Source organism: Heloderma suspectum, chromosome 3 (genome assembly GCF_057233095.1).
Source record: "Heloderma suspectum isolate Gila_16-S chromosome 3, 16-S_ref, whole genome shotgun sequence".
In the NCBI taxonomy this organism is placed as follows: Eukaryota; Metazoa; Chordata; class Lepidosauria; order Squamata; family Helodermatidae; genus Heloderma; species Heloderma suspectum.
In genome coordinates, this window is record NC_139460.1 from 112,484,476 (window position 1) to 112,498,069 (window position 13,594).

Below are 13,594 nucleotides of genomic sequence, written 5' to 3' on the forward strand. Positions count from 1 at the left end.
TCTTAGTAATCTTAATCTTCCTCTGCTACTTCATATACTCATTTTGTTCTGCACAAAATGCCAACATTAATGCTGCAATTGTCCTGCTTTAAGTGGAGCCGCACCGGTCTTTGGTGCTGACTGAATGTTTCAGGCTGTGTGGTGTTACAGTGTACCAAGGCTATGGAGACTGGAATGACCTGATGAAAAGTTAAGGCAGACAACCACTTCTAAACTATGCTTCACCTATATATTTTTGGAAGCTCAAACCATGGTTTGAGTTCTAAACTATACAGAACATGATTTGACATTATATTGAATTGATTCACTGACCTGACTTGGATGTAATGCTAAACCAGGGGTCCCCAGATCTTTTGGGCTGGTGGACACATTTTGAATTTTGAGTGTGTGTCATGGGCACTCTCAAAAATGGCTGCTATGGGGGATGGGGGCTTGCCCATTTACAAAATGGCTGCCATGGTGGGCATGGTCCACACATTTCCCAGAAGGTAAACTGGTGAGGTTAAAAGAAAGGTAATTTGCCTGAGATCCTAAGTAGAAGGCAGAGGTGGGGGTCTGAGCCCCAAAGCACAAAACGACTCCGTGAACCTACAGCTTTCAACTGCAACACCAATTTCACGAAAGGCAAACTGATGAGACTTCGAGATGAGTAACCTGGTGAAGAAACTGAGTACAAAGGAGAGATGAGGTGCCAATCTACACTTACATTTTTTTTCCTGCTTCCAATAAGGTTTCACTGCTCGAATAGAGAAGCCACTATTCTTCGAAGATTTGAAGATCTGAAGATTTTATGATAATGCCTTAATATTTTTTTTTAAAGATCACTTACAGGGTGATCTTAAGTCTACTCAGTAGAAAGTTCCATTGAGTTCAATGTGGTTTACTTCTGAGTACGTGAGTGCCCAGGATTGGGGCCGTGAGAAAACATTACAGCACCAGTTAAGCTACCGGGAGAATGGGGGGGAAGGGTGGGGGAAGGCAGTGTGTGTAAAGGCACTCAGTTGTGATCCTTAAAAAAAAAGGCAAAGCAGGGGTTAGGAGGAGGTAAAAGTTAGTGTCATTTGAAGGGAGAGAACAGCCCACTGCTCAGTGCAGGAAGCCTGATTCCCAAGCGCTAGCCCATCCAAAATTCTCACCAGAGCCGACCCTCCTGAGCTTCCAAGATTGGACAAGAGCATGCGCCTCCAGCTGTTCCCTTGCTGGTGAAAAAGCTTTGAGTGCTGAGGAACCTATGCAATGTCATCTCACGGTCTTTGAAGCTGCACAGCTTTGAAGCTTCGAAGATGCTAGCAGCCCCCCCCAAACCTCAGCACTGGGTGCTGTCGCTGCTGCCCCTCTTCCTCGCACTGGCTGCAAAGGGCTGGCACAGAGAAAAGAGCATAGGCAGACACCCCCCAGCCTCTCGCCCTGGTCTCCAGCGGGGGGGGGGGAGAAGAGGATAGGTACCTCCACCCCCACCTGCTACAGCAGCAGCAACAAGGGACAAGCTCTCACCTGTCTTTGAGCCCCAACAGGATGTTCACGCCATCCCTAGACACGCGCGCGCGCGCACACACACACACACACACACACAGGGATAGAGGAAGAGAGGGGCGGTGGGCAGGGAATCAGCAGAAACAGGAAGTGTTTCTGCTCCTCCAATGAGAGCCGCTGTCTTTAAGAGCAAGAAAGCAGCACAGCTCTCGAGTGTGAACTGAGCTCGCGCATTCGATCAAGAACCGCAACAGGAAAAATGGGCGAGTGTGGATAATCACGTTTTAATGTGAGTGCGTGTAACCCGACAGGACCCCGACTTCGGTGCGATGGCAGGCACAGTGTAGATTGGCCCGAGGTCTGCACCCTAAATACCAGTTTGCCTGTTTGTCCCCACAAAGCACAATCCATTTCCCAGATGGCAGACTGGTGATGCTCAGAGAAACACACACATACACAGACAGGCCAAATACCCATCCACACAGAAAAAACAACCAGCTAGGCAAAACACAGAAACAGCCTTACATAGACAAGCCTGTTCTCCCTTCCTGCTCCTTCAGTGCAGTGAAGAAAGTTTTAAAAGCATCTGCTTCTGTTTTCAACTAAACAAAGTTTGACTTTTAGTCCAAGCAAAAATGGGCCAAACTGTGGAAAGTTTTAACTATGGTTTGTCTGAACAAGTCAGGATAAGAAACCACAGTTCAAACTAAAAACAGATTCTCTTACTTTAGAAAAAGACAACAAACTCTGGTTAGTGGAAAATCAAAGCAGATGCTTGCAATCTTAGTGCCTTTCCAGAAAAGCGGCAGTGGGGGGAGGGGGGAGTGCATGAGTCCAAGGCTCATTGATGTAGCATTAAAATATGGTTTAATAGGATGCCTGCACATGGCTACCAGTGACTATTATAAGTGTGCTAGGCATTTAGTTACTGTACTCTGGGTTTTTTGTCCATCCGGTCCCTAAGGTGCTTTGCAACATTTTAAAATATGCGATTTTAACTTGTTCATATCTCCGAGCCCCAAACATTCTCATTGTGTTTGCCTTCACTATGGGACTTGGTTTTACGATTGCTGTTGTATTATGTTGTTCACCCCTCCGTCCCCTCCCCTTCTCCTATTACTTTGTGTGCATGCCAAAGCCATGGATCCTTTGGTTTTAAAAAGGTGACTGTGTTGATAACACTGAAAGAATTATTCTGGGATATAAAGTAAATAATCATGTTATTATAAAGCATTCTACTTTTTCCGTTTAACTTCGAATGTACTCAGAGGCAGGCTGTTGGTCCTTTCTGAATCTTGCCTTCTATTAAAAACTTCCCTATCTGTTCAGTCGAATTCATTTATCAGATGGTATAGACTTTTGCCTCTGTCTTATGAATGTTCTGTCTCAGCCTGTTAAGGTGCTTTGACTTGTGACCTTGGTATCATTATACCACAAATGTCCATTCATATGCAGTGAAAGCACATACAACATCTGGCTGTCCTATGGTGCATCCAACTATGTCTCTCATCTTATCTCATAGTCTAGTTGAATAAACTAATGTTTCCTGAACTATCTGGATGACCCTGTTTCAGGTAATACACCTCACATTTCAGAATACGTATTTGTTTACATATTCTGTTATACAATAAATCAGAAATACATGGACAAGATTTGCCTACTTATCCCTCAGCTCGGATAAATCGAGACATGGTACTGCCATGTACATGGGCAATGAAGAAATGTGGCCACTTCCTTATCCTTCCATGTGGAATTAGGTTGGGAATGATAGTGACATTTATATGAAGATTCTAAAAAGAGCCCTCTAAACAGGCAGAAAGTAGATCTCCAGATGTTTTGAAGTTCATTTCCCAGCATTCCTGATCATTAGTCCTGCTGGAAGGAGCTTCTGGGAGTTGAAGTCCAAAACATCTAGAGATTTATCTTCTGCCCACCCCTGCTCTAAAGGCTTTGTAGGAATAATCAGGTAAACCAGATAAGTGTTCCTTTTAAGGCTGATTATGTTAAAACAAAGTTAGAATGTCATGATGGCCAAAATGTGGAGGTGTGCGCACGTGTGTTTTAATAAAGAACATGTTATATTTTTAGTTGTGGGGGTAAGAGAATGGCATTCACATTGATATTCAGATGACGCTTCATACTTTCGCTCTTGATTTCCTGCAGGGTGACTTCACTTGGAACAGCATGTCAGGGCGCAGTGTTCGGCTGAAGTCCGTTCCTGTTCAAAGCCTTTCGGAATTGGAGCGTGCCCGGCTGCAGGAAGTGGCCTTCTATCAGTTGCAGCAGGACTGCGACCTGGGATGTCAGATAACTATTCCTAAAGGTAACAGTGAACCTCAAGTCTTCTAAGGCAGCGTTTTTTTCAAACTGTGGGTCACAATCCACAACTGTTTTAACTGTTTTATTCTTTTATCTTGCTGTTCACCGTTCAGAAATCTTTTGATGTGGAATGGTATATAAATAGTGTAAATAAATAAACTGGGTTGCAGGGCTGTTCCAGCTGGGTCAGACCTACTTATCCCCCCCCCCACCCGCTGGCTCTTTAAGAGTTAAAAGTAAGCTTTATTTTTTGTTCTGCTGCCTGCCCCTGGCTCTTTAAGTCTTAAAAGAAAACTTTGTTGACCCCCCCAGCATCCAGCTCCCACTGCTTATCTGCAATCTAATCACTTTTCAGGCATGCGCAAAGGAGGGGAGGCGCTGCCAGTCTCCTCCTTTTCAGAGACAGTCTGACAGGGGAATAACTAGGGATGGGCAGATTCCCTACCTTCTGGTCCGTGGGGAATCCGCCCGCAGGGGGAAGGCAACCCATTCCTCCCCCCGGAATCTTCTTCAGCCAGCTCCGCTCCGCAGCGATTCCGCAGAGCCGCCAGCTAACTCCAAAGCACCAACGATACGGCCACCATGCCGTATCGCTGGCTGAAGGGGACTTGACTGCGGATGCAAATGGCATCCAAGACACCATTTGCTGCCATAAAGGCCTACATAAAGGCCGTAAATGGCTGCATTTAGCTTAAACTAAGACCTTTACAGCCACAAATGGCGTCCTGGACGCCATTTGCGTCCCTGTTTTACATGATAAGCTACGCAAATATTTGCATAGCCTATCGCGTGAATGAAAAGCACAGATGCAAATGACATCCAGGATGCCATTTGCAGCCGTAATGGTCTTAGTTCTAAAGAATCCAGCCCCACTGGAGTCTGTGGCAGAATTCTCCGCCATTCCTAATAATGACACCCAGCGGGGCTCTAATATTATGGAAGTCGCGGATACCATATTTAGAAAGAAATCCCCCCCCCCCTGCACACACAGGCTTTAACAGTGGAGTGCAAGAGGAGGTGTGTGAGCACCAGAACAGGCCACACTGGATTCAGTCAAGGTTTATTTTTCTTTTAAAATCCTGAGCAGGTATGCGTAGTTGAACTGGAAAGCCAGAGAGAGAGTTGAGCAGAGAGGAGTATATCGTGGTCACCTATCTTCTTAGTTTATTAATAAAATTGTGTGTGTGTGTGTGAGAGAGAGAGAGAGAGAGACAGAGACAGAGGTGGGCCTGGTCGCATGATCATGATGGCTTATTTCCCTCACTGCAGTGAGATTAGCCTAATTCCCCTCTGCAGTGTGGTTTCCCATGTTATGCGAACACAACCAGGGTGGCTTGTTGCCATAGTTAAGAAGCCACCCAGAACCCATGGGCTGTTCTAGGGTTCTGGGGTAGCTTGTTAACCATGGCAACAAGCCACCCTGGCCGGGTTTGCACGACATGGGAAACAGCGCTGGGTAATCACGCAAATACCTCCGGCACGTGACCAGCACACACAGGATGGTTAAGAAGCTATGATGCCTTATTAACCACCCTGCGATTGTGCAAGCCAGGTCTGTGTGTGTGTGATGTATTGTGCTGTGGTACCACCACAGCTCGGAGCTGCGGTGGCTTAGTGGTTAAGACGCTGAATTGCAGACTAGAAGGTCGGTAGGACAGCAGTTGGAGACCCGAGTGCTGCGTGATGGAGTGAGCTCCCGTCTTCAGTCCCAGCTTCTGCCAACCTAGCAGTTTGAAAGCAAGAAATTGCAAGTAGATAAATAGGTACCACTTTGGTGGGAAAGGTAACAGCATTCCGTGCACCTCGGTGTTCAGTCATGCCGGCCACATGACCACGGAAGCGTCTTCAGACAGTGCTGGCTCTTCGGCTTAGAAATGGAGATGAGCACCACACCCTAGGGTCAGACACGACTGGTTGGGGACACCTTTACCTTTTTTACCACCACAGCTCACCACAGATTGTAGCCCCCCCAAAGAAAGATATTAATTTATTAGCACCATTTTACACATTTACTCTGAAGTAAGCCTCATAGAGTTCAATGGGGCTTACTCCCAGGTAGGTAGGTATAAGATTTCAGCCTTAGAATCTATTCTGGATGGAAATTAAAATGCTTGTTTGGGACTTGTAATGCTTTTACATTTATTCTGCCTTAAAAGAAAACTTGGCAACTTGAATGTTTGATGTGGTATGTAAGTGGGCGAACTGTATTCTGTGTCATGTGTAAACTGTAATATTTTTTTTCTCTGGGTTTGATGCAGTCCAGATAGCCAAAATTATTGAGGTGGGTGGGGAGGCTAGCTGGTTTGACATGATATCTGTGAATGAATTGTATTTTTTATTGCTTTTGGGGGGCTGCTCTGTGTTTGCCTTTTTGTTGTTATTTATTTATTTACAGCATTTTTACCCTGTTCTTCAGCCAAAAAAAGGCTCCCAGAGTAGCTTAAATAGATTAACAATAAGACAAACAGTCCTTGCCCTCAGGCTTACAGTCTAAAAGGCATGACACAAAAGGGAAAGAGATTGGTAGGGAGGAGGGAAAAAGCAAAGCTCAAGCACCAGTTCTTAATTTCAAAGTTCTTAATAGGTTTTCTTTTTAGGCAGGAAAGGGCAAAACAAGCTCCCTCCCTGCAGCTGTTCCTTCTCTGTCTGATGTGTGAATTAGATGGAAAGGAAAAGTAGAGTTGGGTGTCATTAGCGTACTGGTGACATCGAACCCCAAAATTCTGGACAACCTTTCCCAGTGGTTTCATGTATATATTAAATAGCATGGGGGACAAAACAGAACCCTGAGGAACTCCACAAGCCAGTGGCCAGGGAGTCGAACAGAATTCCCCCAGCACCACCTTCTGGGTCCGCCCCTCCAAGAAGGAATGGAGCCACTGTAAAACAGTGCCTCCATGTCCCATCTCAGCAAGGCGGCCCAGAAAGATACCATGATCGATGGTATCGAAAGCCGCTGAGAGGTCCAGCAGAACCAACAGGGACACACTCCCCCTGTCTAGTTCCCAGTGTAGGTCATCCACCAAGGCGACCAAAGCTGTTTCTGTCCCATAACCAGGTCTAAAGCCAGATTTAAATGGATCTAGATACTCAGTCTCATACAGGAATCCCTGGAGTTGGGAGGCCATCACACGCTCCAATATCTTGCCCAGAAATGGAATACTGGAGACTGGCCGATAATTATCCAATATGGTGGGGTTCAGGGAGGGCTTTTTTAACAGAGGTCTCACCACCGCCTCCTTCAGGCAGGCTGGAACTCCGCCTTGCCTAAGGGAGGCATTAACCACTCCCTTTACCCACTCAGCCAGGGCTGGCAAACAGATGTACAGTTTGGATTGGTAGGGTAGACAGGAGAAGTTTTAGTTGTATAAAGTCCAAAGACTTACTGACTGTAAGTAAGAAATTAATGCATTTTAAAATAATGATTAAGTTCTTAATATTATTTTCAAGGCTATATTTAATATGCCCAGGTTTTTCCTAATCATCCTTAATGTTGCTTTCATTGGCCATTGTTCTGAGTTCTGGCTCCGCCTGCACCCACTGCCATTTTGCGGCTGGCTCCACCTGCACCAGCTGCCATTTTGTGATTGGTGGGTCTCAATGATTTTCACGCCTCTGAACTGGGTCCTTGAGAGGGCTGAAAACCCCTGTTCTTAGGGATAGTGATGAAATGGTACATCCTGAATGGTATATCACAAACAATTCATTTTCTACAGTGGCTGGAATAATGCAGTCCCAGTATATCCATCATCAATGTTCTCTCCTCTGGGATTTTGTTCCCGAAACAGTTAACATTTTATGTAATATCGGGACAGGATATCATATTGCACTTGGTATGATGCAGGGATAAAAAAGGTTGCTCATCTCTCCCAAGGGTAAGTCGTTACGAATGGCCCTGATTACAGGTCAGGTTGGGGAAAGAATAGATATCCAACGATTCCATGCTACTCCTGAGTAGTCGTTAAAATGGCTTTGCTGACTGGTGCATAAAAGTCTATAAGTGACAAATTTGAAAGGGTTTATTTAGTATTCAGGTCTGACTTATTAGGAAGATGTCAAAAGCAAACTCCTTTCCAAGGCTACTTGTATGCATAGTGTATTTGGATAAGAGAACCATCACCATCAGGAGGACAAAAGAGTTGCTTTCTTTAGGCCAGGGGGTAGGCAACACGGTGCCCATGGGCATCAATGCATTCCTGGACAATTGTCTTGGAACCCTACTCCTCCCACTTAAAAAAAAATTTTTAACACATTTTCTTAGTGGAAGCTAGGATCACTTCAAAGTGAAATGGATGGATGGGGTGTGGAATGTGTGTGTGAGAGAGAAAGCTCGTGCACATGCATCTATGGGTGGTGAGAGAGAAAAAGAGATAGGGGCATGAGTTGGTGGCTGGTGAGGGGAAAAAAAAAGTATTTGCCTTTTGTGAAATAGGTTTCTATTGCTGCTGGAAACTGTGGGTTCAAAGGGGTCGATTAGTGTGTTGGGGCTCAGCCTCTATCTTTGCCTTAAACTCAGTCTTTGAGGCTGATTCCTTGCCCTATGTAACTAGCCACATCTCCCATGGCAGCCATTTTGTGGTGGTGCCCAAGACAGTTTATCAAATTGTCAAATGTGCCCATAAGCCCCAAAAGGTTGCCTACCCTGCTACAGGCCATGCTGGGGCCTAAGCTGGGTACTTGCCACCAGTCAAACTTTTTTCGTCTTTTTACCCAGCAGTTGAAGATCCTGGGTATCCACACAGGATTTTTCCTGGGGCAACACTGGGGCAGGGCTATCACTTCAGTGGTTTGCTTGTGGGTTTTCTGGAAGCTTCCGGCTGGCCACTGTGGGATATAGGATACTGCACTAGCTGGATCCTCTGTGCAATTTAGCAGGGCTCTGCTAATGTTGAGATGCTGATCCATGCATACAGTTCAGACTTAATTTAGGAAAAATTACAGCTTATTGCTTCCCTCTTGTCTAAACTTCATGAACTGCAACATTGTTTGAGAATAAGGCTTTTTGGCTGGGAAAATCTAGAACAATTCAGATGCAACATGCAAGCTAACACAAAGTAAGTTTTATTTGGGAAAACAACATCTACTAATGTTGTTTTAGTGATCTTCTAAAGGTCAGCACATACGTGTGTTATGAGTCAGAGCCATTTATATGCCTCATTAAAAGATTTCAGTAGATTTTGTGGCCCTCTTCTGCTTTAACACTGCCATGCATAGAGTAAATTAATCTGAAAAATCACCACCTAGGAAGGAGAAGAGGTTTCATACTGAGTTAACTTCCCACTAATAAACAAGCCATAATTTTGATGCCCCAACAAACAAAACAATATGATCCCAGTATGCTTCTAGGTTTGTATAATTCCACTCTCTTTTCTATCAAGCAAAATTTATATTCCCAGTATGTATTGCACTGAGAACTTTGGGAAGGTACTGATTTAAGCCATTTATAATGGACTCTGATAGTGTTTAGCAGATAAATCACTGTTTGGAATCTAAAAACAATGTGCTTTAAAAAAAATTACAATGCGAGTGTTAATAATGTTAATTACTACAAATATGTGTTCAAACCTGAGGCATATAAAATGACCATTTCTGAAGTTTTAAAGGGATTACCAATTTCTGTAGCTTTACTGAGACATATTTATTATCAGCAAATATTACTTACTGTTATCAGAAAGTTTGTAGAAAATTGTATACAAGGTATCTGATACTTCTGTCATCTACTCTGTGTTACTTACTAATGAGCTACTTTGCATGGATTGCTTCCATTTACTCCTGTTCATAATCTCCATGCTAACTGAAAATACAAAATACAAAAACTCTGGCAACAAGAAGGGATATTGTGTTCAATTTTTACTTTTTGTTTTTGGTTCTGAACCTGCTATGAAATACTCAAGATCTTAATGCATGCATTGACTGTATTTGACTAGCCAGTTGACTAATTTTGATTGACTGACCAATACTGAAACTTTAGTATATAAAAAGGATAATCTTAGAGCAAGCTGTGTCCAAACGGAGCAGAAAGCAATTTAACATTCAGAACCTTTATTATGCTATGTTTGGTTTTGTGCCCAGGATGTTTCTGTGCAGCTATGAATAAAAACGGGAATGTGCTTTTCTGCCTTGTGTTTGTTTTGGCACAGAATGGATTTCTGGAGCTTTGTTTACATTGCTATGTGTTGTATTTAATTATCCATTTGTCTTCTACATTGAGGGTGACCATGTGGGTTTTTTTTTTTAAATCTACTTGTTTTTTTGTAATTGCTTAGTATTAGTCCTTTGCATTTAGTCACTTAATATGGTGTTAATGTATTTGCATTTTTCCTCCAAAAATGGAAAAAATCAGAGTAAATCTCAGCAGATAGTTTCCAGCTTTTAGCATATGGTGCCCCAACTTGCAAATACGCAAGGCAAAATAGACATGTGCACATATGTCAGTTGTCATGGAGGACTTAGAGGACTTGCCAGTTAGGAGGCTAGAAAAGAACTTTAGGGCACAATCCTAGGCATGTTTAGAATAAGGCCTGCAACTCCCAGCATCCCCCAGCCAGCCTTTATTGTCTTTCTCTACCAAGAACAGAACAGCAGCAGAAAACTCTTAACATCTAGGTCCGATACCACCTAGTGACTAAGCTAATGCTATCCACAACTAGAGCTGTGCACAAATGCTCTGCCAAATGCTCCATCCTATTTGTTGGCAGAAAAATTCCACCCTGCCAGGGAGAGAAGAAATTCTCTGACAGTTTCTCACAGACGTGGCTCTCGATTGGTAGGGTTTGTAGCACTGCTTCTTTCTTTTTCTAAGGGTTTTTGGAGGCTTTTTGTACTGCCACTGCAATTGGCAACAACATTAATTGTATTGGCAGCTTTTGCATCCTCCACAATGCCCCATACCTAGCATTGTTCTGGGACATTGTGGGGAGGAGAGGGAATGCAGCCACCACCCCAAAAAGGGTGAATAAAATTTAGGGAAAATTCTTCAAAGTGACCTTTTATTTCTATGGGGATAAGAACAGAAAAAAACTTTCCAAGAAAGTTGTCTTCAGAGAAAAATTAGCTTAGCTTTGTTTGTTTGTTTGTTTGTTTACAGCATTTATATACCACTCCGCATCAAAGATTTCAGAGCAGTGAACAAGATAAAAGAATAAAACCCCATAATTAAAACATTTTAAAAGAACAGATTCTGAACTTAATAAACCACAGCTGGTCACTCGGAGAAGGCTTCTCAAAATAACAGTGTCTTCAGGAGGTGCCGAAAGCAACATAATGTTGGCCTCTGCCTGACCTCCAAAGGCAGGGAATTCCACAGGAAGGGGCCACCACATTGAAGGCTCTTTTCCTGGTGGACTTTAGCTGGTCCATAGGTCCATGTGGAACCACCAGGAGCAAGCCCTCCGATGACCTCAGTGACCAGGCAGGTTGATAAAGAAGAAGGCACTCTCTCAGATATCCTGGTCAAAAGTTGTTTAGATCTTTGTTCTAGTTATCATTCTTCAGAGTTCAGCTCCTTCCCCAGGGTTTTCCAAACATTAAACTTCTGAGTGATTGTGGATACATCTTACCTCTAATGCAGATGCTTAATATGGCTATTTTCCGGGAAGCCCTGTAGCAGGTGTGAGGGAGGCAGTGTTGTGTCTAGCTCCAGGAAAGAGGTGGAGCTAGTGTTGTGACAAAATCTGTCTTCCAGTTTCCTGAACATTTTCTTCCCTTCCATTTTTCTGCCTCATTACTGTGTGTGTGTTTTCTTTCTATTTCACATCTCTCCATTGCTCTGCAGCCAATCAGGCTGCCTACTCTTCCTGATCTGAAAAAAAAACCAAAACCCTATGAGAAGAATTATCTCATGATGTCTTCCACACTCCTCAGCCACCTCCTAAGTAAGGTAAGCACAAGAACCTAACCCATCAGAATTTCTCTGAAATGTTATTCTCTTTTGAATTTCTTTATGAAAGCATTTTCTTTTCTATCAAATTGAATGAGAATGGTAAAAAAATGTGGGAGACATTTTAAGCACAGCACTAGTTTTTACATTCATATGGTAAAGATTGTGAGGAAGGGGTGGTTTGCACAGACCTTAGTAAATTCCACAGGCCAGACTACTACACACAGTTGCTTCCAGAAAGCAATCCATGAAGTCTTTTTAAAAATAAAATAAAAAATAAGCTACTGTTTGGCTGCTTGCCATTTGAATCTCCCTTTAAGTTGAATGGAGAAGGTTCATAAATATTTGTTTATTCTTCTATATTAATTAACATTCCCTGCTTGCTACCTTGGAGAGAAGTGGGATTAGGAAGAGAAGCCAAACAATTTCACTCCCCAGGCCTTAATCCTCCAAGTTTTCTCTTGGTTTAGAAAATGTCCAGACATCAAAGGAACTAGATGGCTGGAGAAGATCTACTCTAAGGGGATTTTCACTGTTTGGAACCAATTGATTTCCCACCACAATGCAAACAAGTAGGGCAGCCTTTCCCAATCTGCTGCCCTCCAGATGTTTTGCACTACAACTCCCATCATCCCTGCCCATTGACCTTGCTTGCTGAGTATGATGGGAGTTGTAGACCAAAACCATCAGGCTGTTGCGCCTGGTTGGAGAAGGCTGATGGCATAGGGCTATAATGTTTAATCAATAATTCAATTAGATTTTTAAAAAACTTCTAATTAATTAAAAGGCACCCCTAATAAACTGGGCATTTGGCATGCAACCATCCCTCATATGTGAGGAAAAATAGGGAATGTCTATTTTAGGATGGTTCCTGCTGTGATACACACATGTATTGTCTAAAAACAAAGCAAATGCTGATGGCTTCGGAGCTATTTCTCTTAACCATATGAAACTTATTCACATGGAATTGATCAATTTTTCATCATATGTCTTAGTCAGTGAATTGACTTCAGTTTCTTAATGACAACTTTGAATTTTGTATTTGGTTTTTGTAGAAATTCTGTTTTTAGAGTGGGCCATATTTGAGCCTCTCAGTTAAGATGGTGATCTTGCATGCTCCCAGTATAAATCTTATTTACACATATAACCTCATGACAGATTGAACAGCTTTGGCTTGTGAATCAGATAATTGTTCCCAGAGTCACAGTTTCTTCTTATTACATTTCATCCATTACAATTAGTGCCAGATGCAGACAGTTCAGCAAGAAGGAATAGGATGCAGAATCACACATGTACCTTCTCCGCAGCTTCTTCACTCGCCAGCAGAAATGTCCCCATCTCATCGTAGAATCATGGAATTGGAAGGTACCTAGGAGGTCATCTAGTCTAACCCCCTGCCCAAAATAGGATCTGTCATACAACTACAACATCCCTGGGAGATTGCTGTCCAATCTCTGTTTAAATCCCTCCAGTGAAGGAAAGCCCACCACCTCTCAAACCAGCCTGTTCCACTGCTGAATTGTTCAAAACATTAGGAAATTTCTCCTAATGTTTAGCTGAAACCTGTTGCCCTGCAATTTTCACCCATTGGGTTCTAATTATGGTTAACATTTGCATCAGCACAGAGCTTCACCTTCATTAACACTAGCCAGGTTCTGAAATAAGTACCAGTGAGGGATTACCCCTAAAACAGATGCCAACTTCAGTGGAGGGGTTTTTGTCAAGACCGCCACAGGGGAGGAAAGGGTTACATTCCTCTTCCGTTATCCCAATAATTATCAGGTTCCCCACGGGCACACGCACACAAACACAAAGCTGACACTATTTGCATTTTTTAAACCTTCACAAAGACGCATTGAACAGTATGTTTGGTTTTGCCCTAAGAGTGAACAAGTGCCACCCTCTCCAGCTGAACTGAGGGCA

General features: G+C 43.2%; 2 protein-coding genes across 5 annotated transcripts in view; one reads left to right on the forward strand and one right to left on the reverse strand.

Moving 5' to 3' along the window:
* The window catches only part of AMELX (amelogenin X-linked), a 41,124-nt gene extending 32,572 nt beyond the window's left edge, over positions 1 to 8,552 (reverse strand). The window contains exon 1 of the mRNA XM_084844211.1: positions 8,434 to 8,552. The gene's annotated coding sequence lies outside the window, so the exon portion shown is untranslated. The remainder of the gene's footprint in view (positions 1 to 8,433) is intronic.
* Positions 1 to 13,594, forward strand: part of ARHGAP6 (Rho GTPase activating protein 6) — a 311,607-nt gene that overhangs the window by 240,271 nt on the left and 57,742 nt on the right. For all 4 annotated transcript variants that reach the window (XM_084844207.1, XM_084844208.1, XM_084844209.1 and 1 more), the window contains exon 2: positions 3,637 to 3,796. In XM_084844207.1, coding sequence (XP_084700333.1) covers positions 3,637 to 3,796 — 160 coding nt within the window. The remainder of the gene's footprint in view (positions 1 to 3,636; positions 3,797 to 13,594) is intronic.